Source organism: Drosophila virilis, chromosome 3 (genome assembly GCF_030788295.1).
Source record: "Drosophila virilis strain 15010-1051.87 chromosome 3, Dvir_AGI_RSII-ME, whole genome shotgun sequence".
NCBI lineage: Eukaryota > Metazoa > Arthropoda > Insecta > Diptera > Drosophilidae > Drosophila > Drosophila virilis.
In genome coordinates this window covers 27,339,950-27,363,067 of record NC_091545.1, presented here as the reverse complement: position 1 = coordinate 27,363,067, position 23,118 = coordinate 27,339,950, and the positions used below count along the sequence as shown (strand labels likewise).

The 23,118-nt window shown below is 35.7% G+C and overlaps 1 protein-coding gene across 4 annotated transcripts in view; it reads right to left on the bottom strand.

The window, feature by feature from the left end:
• The window catches only part of sff (sugar-free frosting), a 32,518-nt gene extending 10,669 nt beyond the window's left edge, over window positions 1-21,849 (bottom strand). The window contains exons 1-7 of one of the 4 annotated variants that reach the window (XM_032434086.2): window positions 21,397-21,626; window positions 11,496-11,549; window positions 11,135-11,399; window positions 10,971-11,065; window positions 7,723-7,949; window positions 7,512-7,662; window positions 4,148-4,363 (exon numbers count right to left, since the gene is read on the bottom strand). In XM_032434086.2, coding sequence (XP_032289977.1) covers window positions 4,148-4,363; window positions 7,512-7,662; window positions 7,723-7,949; window positions 10,971-11,065; window positions 11,135-11,222 — 777 coding nt within the window. In that variant the 5' untranslated portion in view covers window positions 11,223-11,399; window positions 11,496-11,549; window positions 21,397-21,626. The other 3 variants (XM_002048647.4, XM_070207796.1, XM_032434084.2) reach the window with 3 other exon arrangements.
• Window positions 21,850-23,118: the final 1,269 nt, after the last annotated feature.

Sequence of the window (23,118 nt, the reverse complement as noted above, 5' to 3'; positions counted from 1 at the left end):
TAATCATTTGTTCTGTGCGTAATTTACACCTTTAAGGTGGTTTTTCTTCTGGGACTCCCTGAGATCTCAGGTCTTGATTTTCAATCAATCTAATGATTAGCAATCAAATTTTTCGGTATATCGTGGTCATCTTTCCCATCATTATTGCTGTCATGGAATAGATAATTTACTTTACCATTTTTCGTACATCCGGTTACATCCGGCTAAGCTAGCATCTAAAAAGTATCTATACTTCCAGGAAAATAATTTCGTATTTTTATACCCTGAACCCATTAAAAAGTCCGTAAGTCTGTCCGTCCGTCCGTCCGTCCGTATGTATGAGCTCAAGGATCTCAGAACCTATAAGAGCTAGAGACTTGAAATTTTAGATGTAGATGCTCCTAGTTCCCGCGCAGATCGAGTTTGTTTCCGATAATCTAACTAATAACTTACTCCGTTTCCAAGCAATCGATAAAAATCGATATCGACATCCTGTTTTTTTTTTAGCAAATTGGGTGAATAATAAGAGCTAGAATATTATAGATATTTCAAGTATCTTTAATTTCATACCTATCGCCACCTCCCCGCTACCACCACACAGCTATAAATCAAGTAAATAACCCAAATTTTATTGCCAACCAATTTAAACCACAATTTAAATGCAATTGATTTTTTCAGAATACACAAATATTCTATGGTACAATAAGATATACTGTAGAAAATATCATAAAGTTCGGTTGAGAAAAACAAAAGTTATATGCAACTGCGCAATTGAATGGGGCAGCAGCTTTAAGAATTTCTGTATACATGTACACACACACATTCATGCGCGTCTGCTTCGCATTCTAATAACATGGTAATGGCATAGACAATATAAACAGTGTTTATATTGTAATTGCATCTTTTTTTTGTAATGTTATTTTAGTTCCTTTTTTATCATAAGTACTTAATTGTTGGTGTGGCTGCTGAGTAGAGGCATAGCATGTGGTGGGGTCTGTCGCGAGTTCGAGCCATACCGGGGAAAGTATTATTATTTATTTTTTTTTTGCTGGTGTGGCTGTTAAGTAGAGTCGACAGTAAGTAATGCGGTCAGTTGCAACTTCGAGTACTGATCCTCTTACTTGTTTTAATTCTATTAGGAATGGACATGGCAACTGATCAATTCTAATATTTTCTTCTCACCTTCTATCAGTCATAAAGTCCATATATCTGCACAACCGTAGGGCTCCCTGGTTGAATTTGGATTTTAAGGGAAGGGAGGTCAGAAAGCTCTTTAACATGACCAACTCCAACATCAATTTGTGTGATCACTTAATACAATAAATATAATAAATATGAGTCAAAGGCGACTACATGCGTCTCGTCACTTCCTTAGCAGAAAAACTACAAAAGGGTTAAGGGAAAGGATTTTCAATAGAGTTTGGCTACTACATCCGATCACTACTGTCCAGATACCTTTCAGAACACATAGTTCACTTATAATACTATTTAGATGGTATAATCCAGCCTTGCCCGGGGTACGTATAAAATAAATTTTCTCAAAAAGTGTTTAAAAATTATTTTTACACTGATCGCTGGGTAAACAAACAACTTCCGTACAACGGTTATTCGCCAATTTACCACTTTTGCGGGTGAATTTGCCAAATCGCTGAAATACGTATTTATTAAGTTCTGTAGAGCTTTGAAAATAAAATTGTAGAAAATCGCAAAAAAACTTAAAACAACACCAAAAAAATCATTAAATTTCAGTTCTTACCGAGAATGTTTTAAAATTGCCAAAAATGTAAAACATACATGATTTTGACGGTGAAACGCCACCCACCATATCTTTGAATCGCATTTTCATCAATGCGGAATGAATTTTCCAGAAAGTGCCAAACACTCAACAGATAAATTCCGAAAAAGATTTTTGAAAATGAGTTTGAGTCCGATTGGATAGTAAACAAAAAACGTTATCTTCTTTGCTCGTTGTTAAGCGTCGTGTATTCGTCGTTCATCTTTTTGGGTGTTCGTTGTCTAGGGATTCTTGTGCTGTTGGTTGTGCACAGTGGGATTTAGATATACAGCTATACCCAACCCACACACATTATACCTTTTTTTTTCCCATGTTCAATTAGTTAATGGTATAATAACATTATTTGGTTTACTTATATAATGTTGTTTATTAAACCTGCGAGCCAAAAATTCAGCTAACAGCCTCTGTTAAATGTCGCTGATATTTTAATACTGAACCTATTAAAAATGGGTATAAGGGTATATTGTATTTGTGCAAAATCGAAATGTATGTAGCAGGCAGAAGGAAGCATCTCCGACCCCATAAAGTATATATATATTGATCAGCATCAATAGCCGAGTCGATCTAGCCATGTTCGTCTGTCTGTCTGTCCGACTGTCTGTATGTATGAACGCAAGGATCTCAGAACCTATATGAGCTAGAGATTAAATTCTTAGATGTAGGTGCTCCTAGTGCCTGCGCAGATCGAGTTTGTTTCCGATAATCGATAACTTACTCCGTTTCCAAGCAATCGATTAAAATCGATACCGATATCCTGTTTTAGAGCAATTTTGGTAAATAATAAGAGTTAGAGTCACCAAACTTGACATATAGCTTCTAAAATATAATATATATATGCATTTCATGTTGGAAGAAGAGGGTTTAGGGTATCCCCTAGTCGGGAGCTCCCAACTAGAACCTCTTACTTATTTTTTATTGCTGGTGTGGCTGTTGAGTAGAGTCGACAGCAAGTAATGCGGTCAGTTGCGAGTTCGAATCCTGCCAAGGGAACTTTTTATTTTAAATTTATTTGGTGTTGGAATAAGAAGGTTCAGGGTATTCCCTAGACTATAACCTCTTACTTGTTTGTAACTGTCACAGTTATCACTGACACAGAATGAATGAATATGAAAAACCATCCTGACAAATAAAATCAAATGACAGTAATAGTTAACAAAACAATAACTTGTGTTCTATCAAAATGGATTGAACTTAAAACAATGAAGGGTTTATTCTAAAGAGTTCCGCTGTTTTCGAGGGACACGAAATTTTAACGGGGAGAGATGTTTGGTAATTAAAAACTTAAATCTTACAACACAATTCATTATCCTTATAAAAATAGGTGTTGAATATAAACAGAAATATCAATTGAGTAAGGGTGGAAGTTATTCGATTGACAATCAAAGATGGTGGATTCAAAACAAATTTCTAAAAGTAGACAGATGTACAAATTGGACAAAAGAAGAGCCCATAAAAAGATTTTCAAGCATTGAAGTTTGAGAAGGTGAGAGTAAAGATCGATTTTGTGGAAAATTGAAACCAGCCCGTATCTTGAGCTCCACGTTTGAAATTTATTTAAAATCCATTCTATGATGATCCAAATGTTGAAATCAATGGTTTTCACCCATGTTAGTCTTGTGGTAAAAAACTTGAAGGCGAAAAGTAAACCTTTGTTCATTAACGTTTAGACCTGCATTTTCTATCCAAAAGCGGAAAACGTATCAAATCAACCTTCACAATTTTTCCGCAAAATTTTACTGTTACTGTTACTGTTTACAAAATCGCTGACTACGAATTCATTTTATGTTTATGTAGGGCTTGGAAAATATGTTGGAAGCAAATTATAATGATCTCAAAACTTATCTCAAAATATTTGAATTCTGCAAAAAGTATGCTACTTATCTCAAATGAATTTTCGTATAGATGCATGAAATTAGAATAAATTTAACCAATCGGATGGCAAAAAATGAGTTGTATCCCAACGTTTTTCGCGTTTTTTCCTAACTTGCGAGTGGAATTTAGTAAAAACCCCTTAAGGTAACTAAAGTCCACATTTTAACTTCCTACTTCTTATGGTTGCGTTAATCAACAATATCAAGAATATATATAACTGCCTTAAGATGGATGTTTTTCTGTTTTCAAGTCATCATTACCAATTTTTTAATATGTGCAAAATATTATCAGGTCGGACTTATATATAGCTTTATATAAAGATTCAATCAAACATGAGCATGTATATAAAAACTCAGATTTTGTATAAAAGCCCACTTTTTAGCAGACCAATTTTTTCTGATAAATCTTAAATATTAAAAAAAAAACATATTCTAGTTGGTAACAAACCCTTTAGACTGGTGTCTGATTATTATACAGGTTAATATATCAATTGTAACTTACCGTTAGCCGTCTATCTGGATTAACTTCAATCATACCGCGTAGTAAGCTTTGGCAGTCGGGTGGAACGAAATGCGGAATATGGAACACTCCTCGTTTCACTTTCTCTAGCAGCTGGCGCAAGTTATCATCATCGAAGGGCAACGCACCAACCAGTAAGGCATACAGTATGACACCACAAGACCATACGTCTGCCTTGCGTCCATCATATTTTTCACCCTTATGGCAGCAACGAAAAAGAAAGTAAAGTAAATAAGCTAAGTAATATGATTTGTCAACTCGGAACAATGGGAGCTTTGAAATATAAATAAGTATAAAATGTGGACTAAAGGTTTTCCTAAAGGCCTAACCGTTGAAATGCCGTAAAAAGCCATTGTATCCGCAATTTAAAAATAACTGACGTATAGTAAACAGCCTGTTTAAGGCTACCCTTACAACAGTTCGATCTTTCTTTCATTTATAAATACACCAAAACATACACCCACATACTTATTATCAAGTACGCAATGTATGGGAAGTTCGACTTTTATAGATATCAAGCCCTTAAATATGACATTCAAAAAATATGGCAAAAATGTTATCCTGCGAAAAATTGTGAAGTTATAAGTTAAATATTCATTTTCTGTTTAAGCTTTATGACAACCGGCACACCAAGTTTTTTGTATCATGCTACTTTTATTCGAGTTGTGCTTATAATGAAAATGGGAAAACATATTGGACTGTGGAACTCCAATGGCTCATCCAATAATGCCAGTTCTGAGGTCTCGTTAAGCTGTGAGACGCACTTTTGTTCCAATCATATTATTGCAGAATATCTGTTAAAAGTAAATAGTATGGATTTTCTTCAATACACTGATACAGATATTAAGCTTGATACGCTGAGTAGAGCAGCACACTCTGGAGAAACTGCCAAACTGCCAAGCTTCCATTTTTGACAGCTTTTCTATTGGCTCAATAATAACAAAAAAAACCTTCTAGGAGGTGCCGAAAAAGGAAGGCATGAATGAACAGTTTAAATGGCTACCATGCACAGCCTCAGCTCTAGGCGCCTAAAGTGGGATCAGAAGCTTTAGCAGACACCGACTTGATGCACTATGAGACTATCAGATAGCGTGTCAGGGGTAGTAAGTAAAAAGGACACACGATATCATAACTCATTTATAGGGCTCAAAAATATCTGCATAACATATCTTTACACTAAACTAAATAGACTATAAAAAAACACAAGGTTATATGCAGGTTTTCAGCCAGAATGCGGCTCATTCGCGCACAATTCCAACGAAGCCATTCGTTAATTTATGCCCTGGATTAACCTGCAATAAGCAAACCTCATGAAGACCGGCAATAAATGCATCAGAGCTGGACAGTAACTACACATAGAAGATTATAATCCCATGTTCATATTAATATTCCTAAGAATGACTTGATTTTTATACCCTGAACCCATTAAAAATGGGTATAAGGGTATATTGTATTTGTGCAAAGTCCAAATGTATGTAACAGGCAGAAGGAAGCATTTCCGACCCCATAAAGTATATATATTCTTGATCAGCATCAATAGCCGAGTCGATCTAGCCATGTCCGTCTGTCTGTCCGTCCGTGCGTATGTATGAACGCAAGGATCTCAGAACCTGTAAGAGCAAGAGACTTGAAATTTTAGATATATGTGCTCCTAGTTCCTGGGCAGATCGAGTTTATTTCCGACAATCGGTAACTTACTCCGTTTCCAAGCAATCGATAAAAATCGATATCGATATCCTGTTTTATGGGCAATTTTGGTAAATAATAGGAGCAAGTGTCACCAAACTTGACATATAGCTTCTAAAATTGAATATATATATATGCATTTGACGTTGGAAGAAGAGGGTTCAGGGTATCCCCTAGTCGGGAGCTCCCGATTAGAACCTCTTACTTGCTTTGTTTACCGTCAGATCGGTGTCCAGCTCATTTAAAAAGATTTTGAGAGAATTTATTATATACGTCCCACAGGCAAGGCCGGGATATACCCACTAGTATTATAAAGAACTAGAATTTTTGTATTACAAAATTTCTCTTTTCGAAGATATTTTCATCCAAGCACGCATTGAGGTTTTACATTATTAATATAATGACAGAGCTATAATTCGGCAATTTTCAATTTCAAGTCTCTAGCTCTTATAGGTTCTGAGATCCTTGCGTTCATACATACGGACGGACGGACGGACAGACAGACGGACATGGCTAGATCGACTCGGCTATTGATGCTGATCAAGAATATATATACTTTATGGGGTCGGAGATGCTTCCTTCTGCCTGTTACATACATTTGGATTTCCTTATCCTTATATCAATTTTTAATGGGTTCAGGGTATAAAAACATTCACGCAAACTTTGTGTATCACGTTTTCAATAAGTTCCTTAATAAACAGAAAAGTTTTTTATTAATATTGGTCCTGTAACAGAAACACGTATCAACAGCTATTGATACTGATATAGAAAATATATACTTAATAGGGTCGGAGATATCACTTTCTATGCACGTGCCACGTGCGTGGCAGCAAGTTGTTGTGGCTTCGTCTGCACTGATCGAAATCATGTGGGACACAATATTCTGATCTAACCACGTTCGTCCTGAGGACATTTGTTTTGAGCCGTAGCACACATGCCATGAAGGTCATTGCGATTATACGCCTAACTAATACAAGCGAGCCCGAGGATCCGGCAGGAGCACTAAGTCTGTGGATTTTATGGAATTATTCCAGTTATATTTTCAAATACTTTTACTAAGATGAGTTGATACTGAGTAATCCAGGAATATCCTATAGATAGCTTGGTAGGGCTCCTCTCTAACATGTTTTTGTGCGAATGCAAATGTATATATTCATCAAGATCGGTTAAGAAACATAGAAGTTATTAATGAAAACATGTTTTGGCTGGCCTCGAGTTTGGGGAGATTCCAAGATTTTCTGTATTTTGCTTTTTTTATTTTTTTCAAGCCCAGCATTTTCGAGTTTCACTATTCTTACATATCTGAATCAGGAATGTGTTTACAAGAGTATTTTATCTTCAATGAATCTGTACTTTTTAGTGCACGATCATCATTTAAATTAAGTAATTATGTGGCTATAAAATTCTTATTTTATTGGAATTGATGATTGAAAACGTTTCCGTGCCACCTCAGTATCAAGATGATTTTTTGGCAAAGCATGTCTTTTAATGGCTTCTAATAATAATATTAGCAGTAGCATTAACTAAGTACTGCCCAAGTCAATATAAAGTCTTTCTTTGGTACAACATTAGATTGCTTTGTTATAAAATCGGAAACTTGGAAACATCAAAAAGGGTTTAATGGTAATCATAAAGAATTTTGTACTTATTCAAAACTCACCCGTATGACTTCTGGGCAGGCATAGTGTGGTGATCCGCACGAGGTTTCCAACATGCTACCAGCTGGTTGAAGTGAGGCCATACCAAAGTCCGCTATTTTAATGTTATTTTTTTCATCTAGCAGCAAATTCTCTGGCTTCAAGTCCCGATGGCTACAAGTTAAGTTGACATTAAAAAATAAGTTGTTTTTTTTTCTGTAATTTAGTACTTACCATATGGAGTGTGAATGGCAGAAATCAAGCGCGGATATGATTTGCCTAAAAAACTTGCGTGCCTCCTTTGGCGTAAGCCGACCTTTTTTAACGAGATAATCGAAAAGCTCACCGCCAGAAACATGCTCCAATATCAGATACAAATACTTTTTGTTCTCATATACATCGCTCAAACCAAGCACGTGCGGATGATCGATTAGTTTCATAATGGCTATTTCGCGCTCAACCTTGAAACAACGGGATGGAGAATGCGAATTATAATGCTATTGCGTAAATTAGTTCAGGCTAATGAAGGGCCTTGTCCTCTGTCCGAAGCTAATAACTGCTTGAAAACTATAGCAAAAGATGTGAAAGGCTAGCAAAGCCTACGCCTACTTTTTTATGTTAACCCTGCAGAAGACTTGTAATTTATGGTTTTAGAAAATCGATCACTACATTTTTTTTGGGCTCAACCGAAAAACACAGCATATATAGAGCGTTCTATGTATACAGAGTCAAAACTTATAGAACAAATTTTTCAATCAGAAAGCTTAGAGTTAGAGTTCTAAGTAATTAAATAATTATAATATATCTTTACCCGTTAAGAGACATTGAGAATGGCTTTGATAATTTGAACTAACTTTTGTGTCAGTAATAGGGAGCGATTTACAAACGTTTATTTATGGCAGAGGTAGGTGGAGCAAAACTGAAGCTAAGTGAAATTTCTAAATGAAAAATGAAAAAGTTTTACATACAACTTAATTTTCGACTGATCGTTCCTATGGCATCTATATTATATAGGGGTCCGAACCATGAGGGTCATAGTAAAACTAATAAATACTGAGTTCGGCCAAGATATCTTGAAAAACGAAACAAAATTTTCATACAAGAACCTACTTTTTGACCGATTGTTCCTATGACAGCTGTATGATATAGTGAGCCGATCCAGCTGGTTTCGACACATGTACTGCTATGGCTATATGCTATGGTTATATCTACTCGGCTCTTGCTACTGATCAAGAATATACATATGTACTTTGTGCAGTCGAAGATGTTTCCTTCTATGCGTTAGACATTACACGACAAATGTATATTACCCTCTACAAGGCTATAATAATAACTATAAACTGTGTAAGGGATTACGCTGATCAGCATTTCTGTACAACATACGGTAGATAGTTCAGAATTTTCCCCGAGTGGGTAGCTAGTAAAACGTGTGTATTAAAATGCATAAGATGAACACCAATTTTTGTAAGGCATTCCCACATTCCATTATCACTTCACCATTATACAAAAAGTTCATCATATGTAGGGTAAGTAATTCTACACACCATGCGCGGTTCAACATTTATTGAGTGGTCTCAAACCGCGTGTTACTTGTGCTTTAAACGCTTATGTTAGATAAGGCTATAATGGTTGGAGGCTGCACTCTAGCAGCATGTCTCTACGAAAGTCTACCCAGCTGGAATTGTTTTCTGATGATGCGATATTAAGGATCCCACCAGTTCTATCTGGCTCTCTGAATAACTTTTCCTGCTTGAATCAGAGTTTTTGGCGTGAGTCCACATTTTGAACTATCAGTTAGATTATCCAAACCAAAAATGCGAAAATTAGCAGTAGCTCTACATGGCGACCAAGAACCAAATTATTTACTTCACAAGGTTGAAACTCTAAATTCAAAATCATTACGCATATAAATACCGATTATCCTTATTCATCAGGACACGGAAGATTGGCTTCCTTATTTGTTCTCATTCCGAATGAAGTCTAGTACCTGTTGTTGCTGGCAAGGAATTCTCAGTTTGTATAGGAATATATGTCGCATCTGCACGTTACATATTGCCATGCAGGTCAGTCTGGTTCGTCCCCGCATAATAAGTTGGTTCGATCAAACATACGCTGTTTCACGTGCAAATCTCAACTGTTCATCAAGGTTGTGGATATTTGCCAGCAAATCGTCTATACGTTTCTGGCGGCAATGTTACGACACCTGAGAATCAACCTGAGGTTCAAAGTATTGAATTTAGAAAACCAAGATTCTTGTCAAGGCGAAATAAAATTAGTACTGTCATAAAATTCCACTTTTTCAGTGAAATGGTGAAGAGAAAATCAAAAACATCAAGGAATGGTTAGAAAGACAAATACTGCATCATAATGTCTTGTACGCTTCATCTGTTGTACTTTTTGCGAAAGGTTAGTAGATTAGGTTATTTTAATTTACCGAATATTATACATTATTCGCCGTCTCAAATCACCTTGTACCTTAGCCCCAGCACAATTTTAAGATTGCTGCGAAATTCTGAATTTGAATTTTAACAAATATTAATATATTGCGAATGCATCTAGTTCATCTCCTCTATCAGTTTCTAGGGATTTTAATTAAGCAAATATGTATGTAGATGTATGTACACTTCTAATGGTGGTTTGGGTACAGACTCTCTTATTGCAAAAAGACCCCGAAGATAAGTGCCACCATTCGGTAGAGTACCTGAACCTGGCTCAACTGAGTATAATTTTGTCTTTTACGAATTAAAAGTATTTGCCACGTTACAGACTTTCAAGAAATGCAAGTAACAAAGATAAATATTGCGACTTAGTGTAATGCATAAATTCAAATATTGAGTATCGTTAAGTATCACAGAAAATGTTGATGCTTTAAGTAGAGTTAAATAATTATTTAATTAAATATAAATATTTTATAGCTCCATGTCCACATGAGTGGATAACTGCAGTTTGTTAGGTATTAGATACAGGTACTTATGGATTTATTAAAAAAATATGATGTTCTATACAAAGACAGAGTTAAGGAGTTCATCGTTATACGATTCAAGTTTGATACTAAAATAATTACCACAGCCCACAGGCAAGCACTTCTATTCAAGAAAACAGAAGCAGAAAATTTGACGCGGTCGCTGAGTCTAATATAAATTGTAAAGTCAGTGAATCAAGTATATCTAAGTAAAAAACGAATGCAATCGACAAGGTTAATGAACCTTGAATATGTCACGGGTCAACCCAAAGCAATTGACCAAGAAGCAATATAACTACATATGGTATTAGCAGCTGCCAAAGCCTTTCCTATTGCGTGTGACGGCTAAGAGAACTAATTCAGTTGATCTAGCTCACAAATTACAGAAACAGTCAGATAAATATATATACTTTATTAGGTCGGAGATCTCTGCTTTTATGCTTTAGACATTTTATGTCAAAATAATCTATGACTAATATCTGATAATAAAAATTTACAAGCAATGGACTGCAATACTTACCTTCATGAGCACTGATTCGCTAAGTTTCTCACGATTGATTATTTTAATGGCTACCTTTTTTCCAATCACACAATGTACGCCTAGCTTGACGAGACCTAACCAAAAAGTTAAAAGATATTTTTAAAATTTCTAAAAAGAAATTAAAATTATTGTTAGCAACTTACCAGTTTGACCCTTGCCAAGTGTCTTCTCCAAGCGATATGGACCTACGAATTGACAGTTTTCCGCCATTACATTGTTCTCCTTTTGCATTTTGCCGCTTTGCTAGTGTAAGGCTGTAAACTGTTATCTATTTTTTACGGGCAGTGTAACTTGGTGTTTGGCCATTCGCTCGCACCCCTGGTGCTGTCCTTTGTCCTGCCTTCAGCAGTTGCTGCTAAGTTGCCGCATAGCCTCACAAAAGATTGCTGGCTTGAAAGCCTCAAGTAACTTATGAACAAAGTTTAATTGCTTTATTAATTGATGCCAAACTAGTTGAGATTGCTAAAGATATCATTAATAATAATTTGTCATATACGTTTTTACCTATTGTTGTTATTTTTTCATACGACATTATTCAAACAACAATGGTAGTGAAACCTGCAACGGTAGAGAAAAAGTCCGTTTGTAATTAATTTGTATGCCTCTGCTGATCTGAAATTCATTCTTATATAGTAAAACAAGGAAGACAAGCTCTAGTGCCCAACATGGAGGTTCCCTGAATCTAGAGCTGAGCTGTCGTCACAAACATTCCCTCATCCTTCGATACAATCATACACAAAAAATTTAATTGGGCAATTGGTTTTAAGATCATATATATGTCATACAAATGTATCAAAGGGAAAAGCCATAGATGCAGAAATGTTCTTTTACAACTTTGTGTACTTTAAGACCTGGTACTGGGAATGTGTTTTGTTTACCATCCAATAGGCATCAAACCCAATGTTAATGGTATTTATTCAAATTCATGTGTGAGGTGTTTCACTCTTTTTGGACAATCTGCCCGTGCTCGTTGGGAATGGAAGTCAAAATTGGAAGGCGAAATCTTGGGCTTAAATTAATTTCCAAGTAGTTTGTGAAAATCATGATATGTGATTCACACTTTTCAGAAAATCCACCCGTGCGTGTGCGTGTGTACATGTATACAGATATTCATCGAATTTGCGCTGTTGCCGCAAACTTGTTTGTTAACCGATCTTCATGAAATTTTCTGGAGTATGTCTTATTGTACCATAGTGTATTTTTGTATTCTCACAGAGCAAATTGCATAGAGTCAATTGCATTACAATTGTGGCTTAAATTGGTTGGCAATACAAGTAGGGTTATTAACATGATATATAGCTCTGCGGTGGCAGCGGGGAGGTGGCGATAGGTATTAAATAGAAAGATACTTGATATGAATATAGTATTCTAGAAGCAGCATATCAAGTTTGGTGACTCTAGCTCTTAATATTTACCAAAATTGCTAAAAAAAACAAAAGCAGATTATCGATATCGCTTTTTATCGATTACTTGTAAACGCGACAAGTTATCGAATATTGGAAACATAATCGATCTGCGCGGGCACTAGGAGGACCTACATATAAAATTTCAAGTCTCTAGGTCTTATAATTTCTGTTATCCGTGCACTCATACATACGGATGCACGGACGGACGGACAGACGGATGGTGGGACGAACAGACGGACGGAGGGACGAACAGACAGACATGGCCAGATCGACTTGGGTATTGATGCTGATAAAAATATATATACTTTATGGGGTCTGAGATGCTTCCTTCTGCCTGTTACATACAATTACATTTTGCACAAACGCAATATACCCTTCTTCCCCATTTTTATTGGGTTCAGGGTATAAAAATAATTAAATCTATTGAAAGTACCCATGAAATTAGGCCACGATGCTTTTGTATTTTTGAGAATATATAAATATTTTTCAATAAATTGCAAACAGTGCATTAATTGATGAGAATTTTTGAGACCTTGTATTCATGGTAAATGTTAAATTCGATGAAAATATCTTCGAAAACAGAATATTTTACGATATAAAAACCTACTTTTCGATCGATCTTTCATATAGCAGCTTTGTAAGCCGATGTGGATAACACATTGCAAATATATAAGGATCATAGTGGAACTTTTAAATGCCGAGTTTTATCAAGATATCTTGATAAACAAAAAAGTTGTACATAAATAGCCTAATCCTACTTAAGACATTGAAGATGTCTCCTTCTATGAGGTCGACATTTTATGAAAACATTTTTGTCCCTCTACAAGGGTGTAAAAACAATATTGGCTTTGATCTATCAAGTTTAATAGTAAGCTTTTGGGTATAAGCGGTTTATGCGGTCAATCGGTCATTCTTAATGAGCGTTGTGGTATTGCCGACTTTTGTACAAATTGATATGTATATTCTCATTTTTGCGCAGAAAGAGCTTATCATTTATTGTAACTTGTTCCCATTTCCAAACGATCATAAGAAAATCCATTTTCAGCTTTGTCAAAATTGGATGTAGGCTCTCGTATAGTACACACAGATTTTACATTTCGAATACTTCACCCATTCACCCGAAAATGGAAAAACAAACTCAGTTTTCTATCTAACGCCATGGGATTTGTTATAAACACATTTGAATGATATTAAGATTGCATAAAATTCGGGCACATAGGAGTTATTCAACATTAAGTTTGCAAAAGTGTGGGGAGGACAGATGAAGTACTTACCTCTGTGTAAGTTGCGCAATTGGCCACACATAAATTTGTATGTTGCACATCAATACATCTATAAGTACCTCAACAACGTACTTTAAAGAATTGAAAGCGTGGACTGTAAAAATATTATGTTGACTGAAGTCTAGAGTGGATTTTGTAATCAAACACATTTGACTACTGCGCTCTTGTTTCTAGATGTTGGTTTGTTCTTCGTTTAGTTTAATTTTAAAGGCGCGCAGTAAATAAGGTTTTGCCTCCAATTCCGACAACACCCAGGACTTCTGGGGGGATCAAGTAGCATTCCGGCGTGAGAGTGCTGGTCAATTGGCCCTGTCGCTTACCACGAATAGTGGTCCGCTGTGCCAGTCGAAACATAGACAGGTGAAGCAATAGCGTTTTTATACCCTGAACACATTAAAAACGAGTATAAGGATATATTGTATTTGTGCAAAATACAAATGCTTGTAACAGGCAGAAGGAAGCATCTCCAACCCCATAGAGTATATATATTCTTGATCAGCACCAATAGCCGAGTCGACCTAGCCATGTCCGTCTGTCTGTCTTTCCGTCTGTCCATATGTATGAACACAAGGATCTCAGAACCTATAAGAGCTAGAGACTTTTTGAAATTTTAGCTGTAAAATCGAAAATTGGGTAAATAATAAGAGCTAGAGCCACCAAACATGATATGATGCTTCTAGAATTTTATTGATCTGTCAAGTATCTTTCATTTTATACCTATCGCCACCTCCCCGCTACCACCGCACAGCTATAAATGAAGTTAATAACCCAACTTTTATTGCCAACAAATTTATGCCACAATTTAAATGCAATTGACTTTTTCAGAATAAACAAATATTCTATGGTTAAAGTTCTATGCAACTACGCAATCGGATGAGAAAGCAGCTTTAAGAGTTTCTGTATACATCTACACACACACATTCAGGCGGGTCTGCTTCGCATTCTAAAAGCATGGTAATTACGACTTTTTCTGTAATGTTATTTTAGTTTCTTCTCCAACCCCATAGAGTATATATATTCTTGATCAGCATCAACAGCCGAGTCAATAGAGCCATGTCCGTCTGTCTGTTTCTATGCGAACTAGTCTCTCAGTTTTAAGGCTATCAATGAAATTTTGCAGAAGTCCCTCTTTCTGTTGCACGCAGCACATATGTGAAAACCAGCTGGATCGGACCACTATAACATATAGCTGCCATAGGAACAATCGGTTGTTTATCAAGATATCTTGACCAATCTCGGCATTTATTAGTTTTACTTTACTCCTCATATATATGCAAAATCCTATTAAGATCGGACCACTATATCATATAGCTGCCATAGGATCGATCAGTCGAAAATTAAGTTTTTGTATGAAATAATTTTATGTTTTTCAAGATATCTTGACCAAACTCGGCAATTATTAGCTTTACTTTACTCCTCATATATATGCGAAATCCTATTAAGATCAGACCACTATATCATATAGCTGCCATAGGAACGATTGGTCGATTATTAAGTTTTTGTATGAAAAAACATTTTGTTTATCAAGATATCTTGACCAAACTTGGCATTTATTAGTTTTACTTTACTCCTCATATATGTGCAAAATCCTATTGAGATCGGACCACTATATCGAATACCTGTCATAGGTACGATCGGTCGAAAATTAAGTTTTTGTATGAAAAAACATTTTGTTTTTCAAGATATCTTGACCAAATTCGGCATTTATCAGTTTTACTTTACTTCTCATGTACAGTCAAAATCCTATTAAGATCGGACCACTATATCATATAGCTGCCATAGGAACGATCGGTCGGAAATTAATTTTTTGTATGAAAAAACATTTTGTTTTTCAAGATATCTATCCCAAACTCGGCATTAACTATTTTCCCTGTGCTTCTTAGATACGGGCAAAGCACTATAAGCATTATGAAAAGGTTGGGTCTGCAAGGGTATTAGATCTTCGGCGTGTCGAAGATAACCTTTCTTTCTCGTTATACCCTGAATCCATTAAAAATGGGTATAAGGGTATATTGTATGCGAAATTTCCGATAATCGATAACTTAATCCGTTTCCAAGCAATCGATATCAATATCCTGTTTTATTTGGCAATTTTGGTAAATAATAAGAGCTAGAGTCACCAAACTTGACATATAGCTTCAAAAATAAAATATATATATGCATTTGATGTTGCAAGAAGAGGGTTCAGGGTATCCCCTAGTCGGGAGCTCCCGACTAGAATCTTTTACTTGCTTGAATATATAAATAATAAATAATATTATTATTATGTACGTGTTAATCTGAATATTTGTGCTGTTCGTCACCTGGCCTAGATTCATTTTAAAATTGCAAAATACTAAATTTAATTTTTTAAATCTTTATTCAAGGTTAAATAGCGTTAGCAGCAATATTGGTATTAAGATCTTAAAATTGACCAACAAATTTTTTTTTTGATTAAAATTGCCCGTCCCTGCTGACCTTTATATATACTGTCTGCAGCAAAAAGCAAATAAAGATTAGACATGATAAGTTATGCTTAGAACATGCAATAAATCTTAGCTTACTGTTCGTATAGGATCGGAGTTTTATCCTTTCAGGTATTACACATTTTGTTACAAATTATAAAACCCTTTGCAAGAGTATAAAGAGCAGAGTGCTATAATAACTATGGTTTAAGAGACTCAAAAGGAAAAGTACAAAATGTCATCAGCAACTAAACTGTTGACAGCCAAACAGGCTTAAACACAAGAGAATGCAGAGTCTACTCATGCGCAAGGACACAAGAAAGAGTTATTTTAAGAGAAAATAAAAGAGAGTAAAAGAGATTTTGCAGTTCTTTGGCGCACGAGCCGTTTGGGTGGTTGTTGTTTGACAGTACGTCGTGGGGTTACTTTTAATATTTTTAATGTCATTTGTCCGACTGCCCAACCTGCCGGCAAGCTCATCGCCTTTTACCAGAATACTCGGAAGCTCTGGCTCTAGCGAATACCCTTTTCCTTAAAGAACGTATTCGTATAGCAGCATGACACCGTCTACCAGTTATCCTTTAGGTCATTAGTCGTCTATGTTTTGGTTGGTTGCAGTGTGTGAACGATGAGAACTATAAAGCTGTCCACTTCGTTCGTAGATTACCACATGTTTTATTCAGTTTCCCATCCTGTTTTGCAGGTTGAATCAGAGAGAACAGTTACCTTCGGCATTCCAAAGACTTTATACCCTTAGAGGGGTTAATTCCATCACGTTATTACCCACTGATTGTTCTCATAGAGATATAGTAGTACAACGTAAATAAGATTTTACTTATATTATGCATATACTGAATAATGAGTATACTAATACAATCATATATCTCTATATTAATATAATTTTTTAAACATATCGATTTTTATCGATTGCTTGGAAACGGAGTAAGTTATCGATTATCGGAAATAAATCGATCTGCGCGGGAACTAGGAGCACCTACACCTACATCTAAAATTTCAAGTCTCTAGCTCTTATAGGTTCTGAGATCCTTGCGTTCATACATACGGACGGACGGACGGACAGACAGACGGACATGGCTAGATCAACACGGCTATTAATGCTGATCAAGAACATATACTTTACGGCATCGGAAATGCTTCCTTCTGTCTGTTACATACAGTTGGATTGCGCACAAATACAATATACCCTTATACCCATTTTTAATACTTTCAGGGTATAAAAATGCTGAAAAGACTAGATTCGGTGATTACAGTACAACCTTTATAAGACTTTAGAGCTTGAAACAAGCAAGTAACGATATCTTCGAAATGCCGAAGATATACTACGCTTGCAGATGAGGTCGGAGATAACTCTCTGACGAGACAAAATGATAGTACTCTCTGCAAGGGTATAAAACATTCACTGAATCAGCTATTTACTTATGGTATACGAGAATATGTATTCCAATGTGAAAGCTCTAGGTTTTGTTGTTTCTGAGATCGACTTTGTTGAATCTCCTCAAGTCGTTAACCTGATGTTCTGACCCCATAATAACCATTACCATTTCTACCATCAAAAAATTTCATTTTCATAATAAATATCGATAATAACCTTCCCCTTTCCAATAAAATCGAACTCATTAGTATAGACATATGCTTAACTTGGAAAATGAATTTCCCATAGTCAACGAGCTTAAAGAAGATGGTACTTTGCGGAGTGCATGTGAATGTGTGCTTTCAAGGATATACATGAGGAAAATCTCAATCTTTGTTATTTCTACTCCTTCGGAACGGGCCGGATCGGAGCACTATATTATATAGCTAATTTAGGGATTTCTTTTAGAGTTATTTCCATAACACTCAGCATTGTCTACCTTTAATACTCTCCGATATCTGCGAATGGAAATTAGCTACAAGGGTATAAGAAGATATCCTTTCTGTCTCGCTGAAAGTTATTCGTAACTCATTACTGTTTATTGCTTTGATAGGGGTGGCTTGCATGGCATAACTTTGCTGAAGTGATCCAAGAATGAAAAGGACTCTCTTTCAGACTCTCTTCCCTTTTTGATATTGACTGTGTAAAGTATCTAAGGCCAAGTATTAATCCTTTAAATGGAAGAACGTTTAATTAAGCTTTGCGATAAATTTGTATGTAATTGACCTGTCATAGAAGAATATTTTTATCTCGAGTATCGTCTCCAGTAATATTTACAGCCAAACAGGTACGATTGCATAGAATTTTTTTATGTGGCCCTTATTAATATAAAGATACTAATATAATAAGAAACTTTGTCTTGATTTAAGCTTTAATTTGCAGCTTCAGCTTTTCTTGGTCATTGCCAGCTGTTTGCTTTTCCATTCATTCACTTCTTTGGCTTCTGATAAATCCTCACCCCAATAAAAATACCATTTTTGTCTAATATTATTGCATTAAATTGATTTTTGTCTGTAAGGAAATGGCACAAGTGACGGACGAATCAGTAATTTGGGATCCAAAGGAAATGAAAAAAATAAATGGTATTCTTACCATAAATATTTTCAGCACTTTGCTCTTAATAATTCTCAATTACGGGAAATGTTTAGAAGAATCGAATATACGTTCTTTCCATTTAGCAGCGATAATACAGTACAATACAGTACGGACAAATCTGTAAGCTGAGGAGAATACTATCCACCTACTGTAAACTGTGCACTTTTCCACGATAAAAATTAAGGCTATTTAGCAAAAGCTTTATTAAAACCTTGGAAACAGGTTTTTAGCTCTAATAGGTTCTGAGATCGGCTGGGTTGTTTTGGCATACCAAGAATATAAATACTTAATGGAGTCGGAGATGCTTCCCTTTGCATGTTTTGAGAGTCCTTTTAGATCTTATAAATTCCAGGATATACTGAAAAAACAGAATTTTGCTATTAATTGCCTAAGTACGCGACCAGCGTTTGATTTTTTTTAGGCAACAGGCAGACGATGCAACTCTGCATCTCTGAACATATAGAGTATGTGCAGTCGGGAAAACCCGACTACGCCACTCTTACTGTTATCATTTGCTGACACTTTAATCGGTTCCAGGATTGCACGCCCCTTGTCATTCATTAAGTTAAGCAACGAAAGACAATCCATTAAAATCTATATATAAATCCGATGCATCAAGATCGTTTAAGAAACACAAAAGATACTTAAGAATACTTAAGAAGAAAGTTCAAAGCTGTAGAATTTCTGTATATATGTGTACACATACACACACATGCATACTGCAACTGAATTCATGATATGACTGGGAGGTGTGAGGCGTTTTGACGGTTTAATTGAATTCATTAATTAATTGAAACTTGCAATTGCAAGCTTAAAAGCAAATTGTCAGTTCAAAAGCACAAAGCAGTTATCATACATTTTTAAATGTAAATATAAAAAAGTGTCTTTTGACAATATATGTGTAGCCATATGCGGACGTCGCCGCAATATTTTTATGTCGGTCATTAAAAAAGTTCATAATAAGTATACAAATATATCGAATCCATGAGTAGCAGTAGCAAAATTTGGTAAATCTACCTTTAAAACTAAATATGTTTATTTGGTTGTTACAGAAGGTCATTATTAAGATCTAGTAAGCGTTATAGGTTTTCGCGGCTAGCCCACCTTCTGGTGGGCGTGGTCCGAGCATTTTAGCACTTTCTCTGACGCGGATATATACACAAATATCATATATTTTAAGAATTAAGTGGTAAGCTTCTATCGCGTAAATCGCGTAAGGGCAGAGAAACCGACAGAATAAAACCTATGTACTCTTTTCGACTTAGTAACAAGTCAGAGGTTTTAGTCGGGAGCTCCCGACTAGGGGATACCCTGAACCCTCTTCTTCTAATATCAAATGCATATATATACTATTTTAGAAGCTATATGTCAAGTTTGGTGACTCTAGCTCTTATTATTTACCAAAATTGCCAATAAACAGGATATCGATATCGATTTTTATCGATTGCTTGGAAACGGAGTAAGTTATCGATTATCGGAAATAAACTCGATCTGCGCGGGAGCTAGGAGCATCTACATCTAAAATTTCAAGTCTCTAGCTCTTATAGGTTCTGAGATCCCTGCGTTCATACATACGGACGGACGGACGGAAAGACAGACAGACGGACATGGCTAGATCGACTCGGCTATTGATGCTGATATACTTTATGGGGTCGGAGATGCTTCCTTCTGCCTGTTACACACATTTGGATTTCGCACAAATACAATATACCCTTATACCCATTTTTAATGGGTTCAGGGTATAAAATTGAGTATAAAAAGGGCAAGGGATGTGCAAGTGTATATAACAAGTAGATGGAGAATTATGTCTATTATACGTATTCGATTACTCCCCCGTTTGTGTAAAATCCATAAATATCGATTTCCAGTGCAAGTTTTCGGCCATATTTTAGATAAATAGGAGGCCAGAGCTAGCTAATTTGGTAGAGGTTCTCCCCCTAACCTTTCCCTTGTCCTAATCGAAAAAATACTAATTTTAGCCAGAAAAGTTATTAACAACTAAATTTTCAAGTACAAGCTGGGCGAACTAAGCACTGCCGCTGTGAAAGGTACGCAGCTGGCGGCGAGTGTCTTTAGTAGTCGGACACTCGACAGCTTGTTTTGGTTTGTTTTTATTGCTGCGCGTAGTTTTAATTGTTTTAAAATCGATTTGCACAAATGTCTATAATAGAGCTGTTGCTGTTGTACATGTTATTTACCGAATGGCAACATTTTCCGCTTACCTCCATGCTTACTGGTGGTCTTGTTAATGGTTGGGTCAATAGGGTGTCGGGCTGGGTGTAAAATTTCATCGACCTGGCTACGTAAAATCACTTCTAGATGAAGGTTGCAGTCGAGTCTATACAATACATTTATTCGAAAAAAATTAAATTCGTCACGCAAAATTACTACTCCTAACACTAACACACGTAGAAAAAGCCTCAACGAATTATTTCTCTGTGTTGACTACTTTTACCAACTTGAGGTGCACGGCTACTCGACAGGGATGATTATTTTGCAGCTCTTTTATTTATTATATAATTACATTTGAAAACAGTTAAGCATTGGGCTCACAATTCTTAAAACATTTGCACTAAAATATTACTGATTTTTTGTACACACACATAAGTAGCACACATTGGGAAAGGGCAAAACTTGTGATTATTATGTTTGCCTACGTTGCCGTTTTGCATATCCCTATATCTCTTCCGTTTCTTGAGTAAAGCACACACGACAGTAGTAAACTTTGTCGAATAACTAACTCACTTTCCGAGGTGATGGAGCCCGTTGAATTTTCGTAACTGTAAAGCCTTGAAGTCTTGCATGAGAGAACATCACGAGTTTGCAAGAGAGCGCATAAAGCCAATCGTTTTCTCTTCGCATATATGTATGTATATTTGTAATAGTGGTTGTAACTCTAGTGTGGCTGGCTGGCTGTCTGGGTTGTCTTATCATTAAGTATTTCGGGGGTTGTTCACAGGGTGTTGCAGTACTTATGTATATACATACATATATGAGTTGAATTGAATCAACCGGTGACAGATTTTTGCTGCGCATGCGTTAGTTCAGCAAATAAAAAAGCTCGCCTAAAAGTTTAAAGATTAAACCATTTTCTTATTAGTACTCATATCGTTTTCTTTCGACAGAATAAAACGTTTAAAGTCCAGCTAAAATAAAAATAATTAGTGTTTTCTGAACTCACTGCGCATACATCATATTTACTGACTGATTAAACTGTTTTCTTTTTCACATTAACAATTTGAAATGTAAGCAGCAATTTCTTACTCTAGCGAACATACTGCCAGATCGTTGAAATTGCTTAAATCGATAAAAAGGGTGGCTGAACCCTGCGCTTTATTAGCATGCAAAGTGGTCGTTTAATAACACTGTCACAATATTGAAAAAAGCATCGTAAATTAATGAATGTGTGAATTTTAACTAATAGTAATGTACTTACAGAATCCTTGGCAAAATACCTCGAAGAATTTATTATATTCACATGAGAATACAATTTTTTGAAAATCTAAAATTCATAGCTATTGAGTTGTGAGTTATTAAGCACAAACTTTTTCATTTACAGAACGTTACGTTATATATTCAAATAGAATTTATATATGCTTGGTTTTTCCATGATATATTTACCAATTACCAAATTGAGCCATCTCTATATATAAAATGGTTTGTTCTGACTGACTGACTGATTGGTGATCAACCCAAACCGTAAGAAATAGGAAGCTGAAATCTTTACTATAGTCCCGCAAATATGGAAAAATCGCTAAAAATTTCAAAGTTCCTTGCTCAAATTCATTTGAGAGGTGTTTCACACTTTTCCAAAAATGTATTCCTCCTTGGTGGAAATGGGGGTCAAAGATTTGGTGGAGGTTAATTCGCGCTTAAATTCTTTTAAAATATCTACATACAGTATATCAAGAAATTGTTTTAACAAAGCGAAAAATTTATGTTTTCCAGATTAATATGCATTTAAGACAACATTCTTTTAATATAATAATGTATTTTATACTTTATATTGATTTATTAATTTTCTTAGAACTAAATAAAACAAGTTAGAGGTTCTAGTCGGGAGCTCCCGACTAGGGGATACCCTGAACCCTCTTCTTCCAACATCAAATGCATATATATTCTATTTTAGAAGCTATATGTCACGTTTGGTGACTCTAACTCTTATTATTTACCAAAATTGCCCAAAAAACAGGATATCGATATCGATTCTTATCGATTGCTTGGAAACGGAGTAAGTTATCGATTATCGGAAACAAACTCGATCTGCGCGGGAACTAGGAGCACCTACATCTATCCGATAATCGATAACTTAGTCCGTTTCCAAGCAATCGATAAAAATCGATATCGATGTCCTGTTTTTTGGGCAATTTTGGTAAATAATAAGAGCTAGAGTCACCAAACTTGACATATAGCTTCTAAAATAAAATATATATATGCACTTGATGTTGGAAGAAGGGGGTTCAGGGT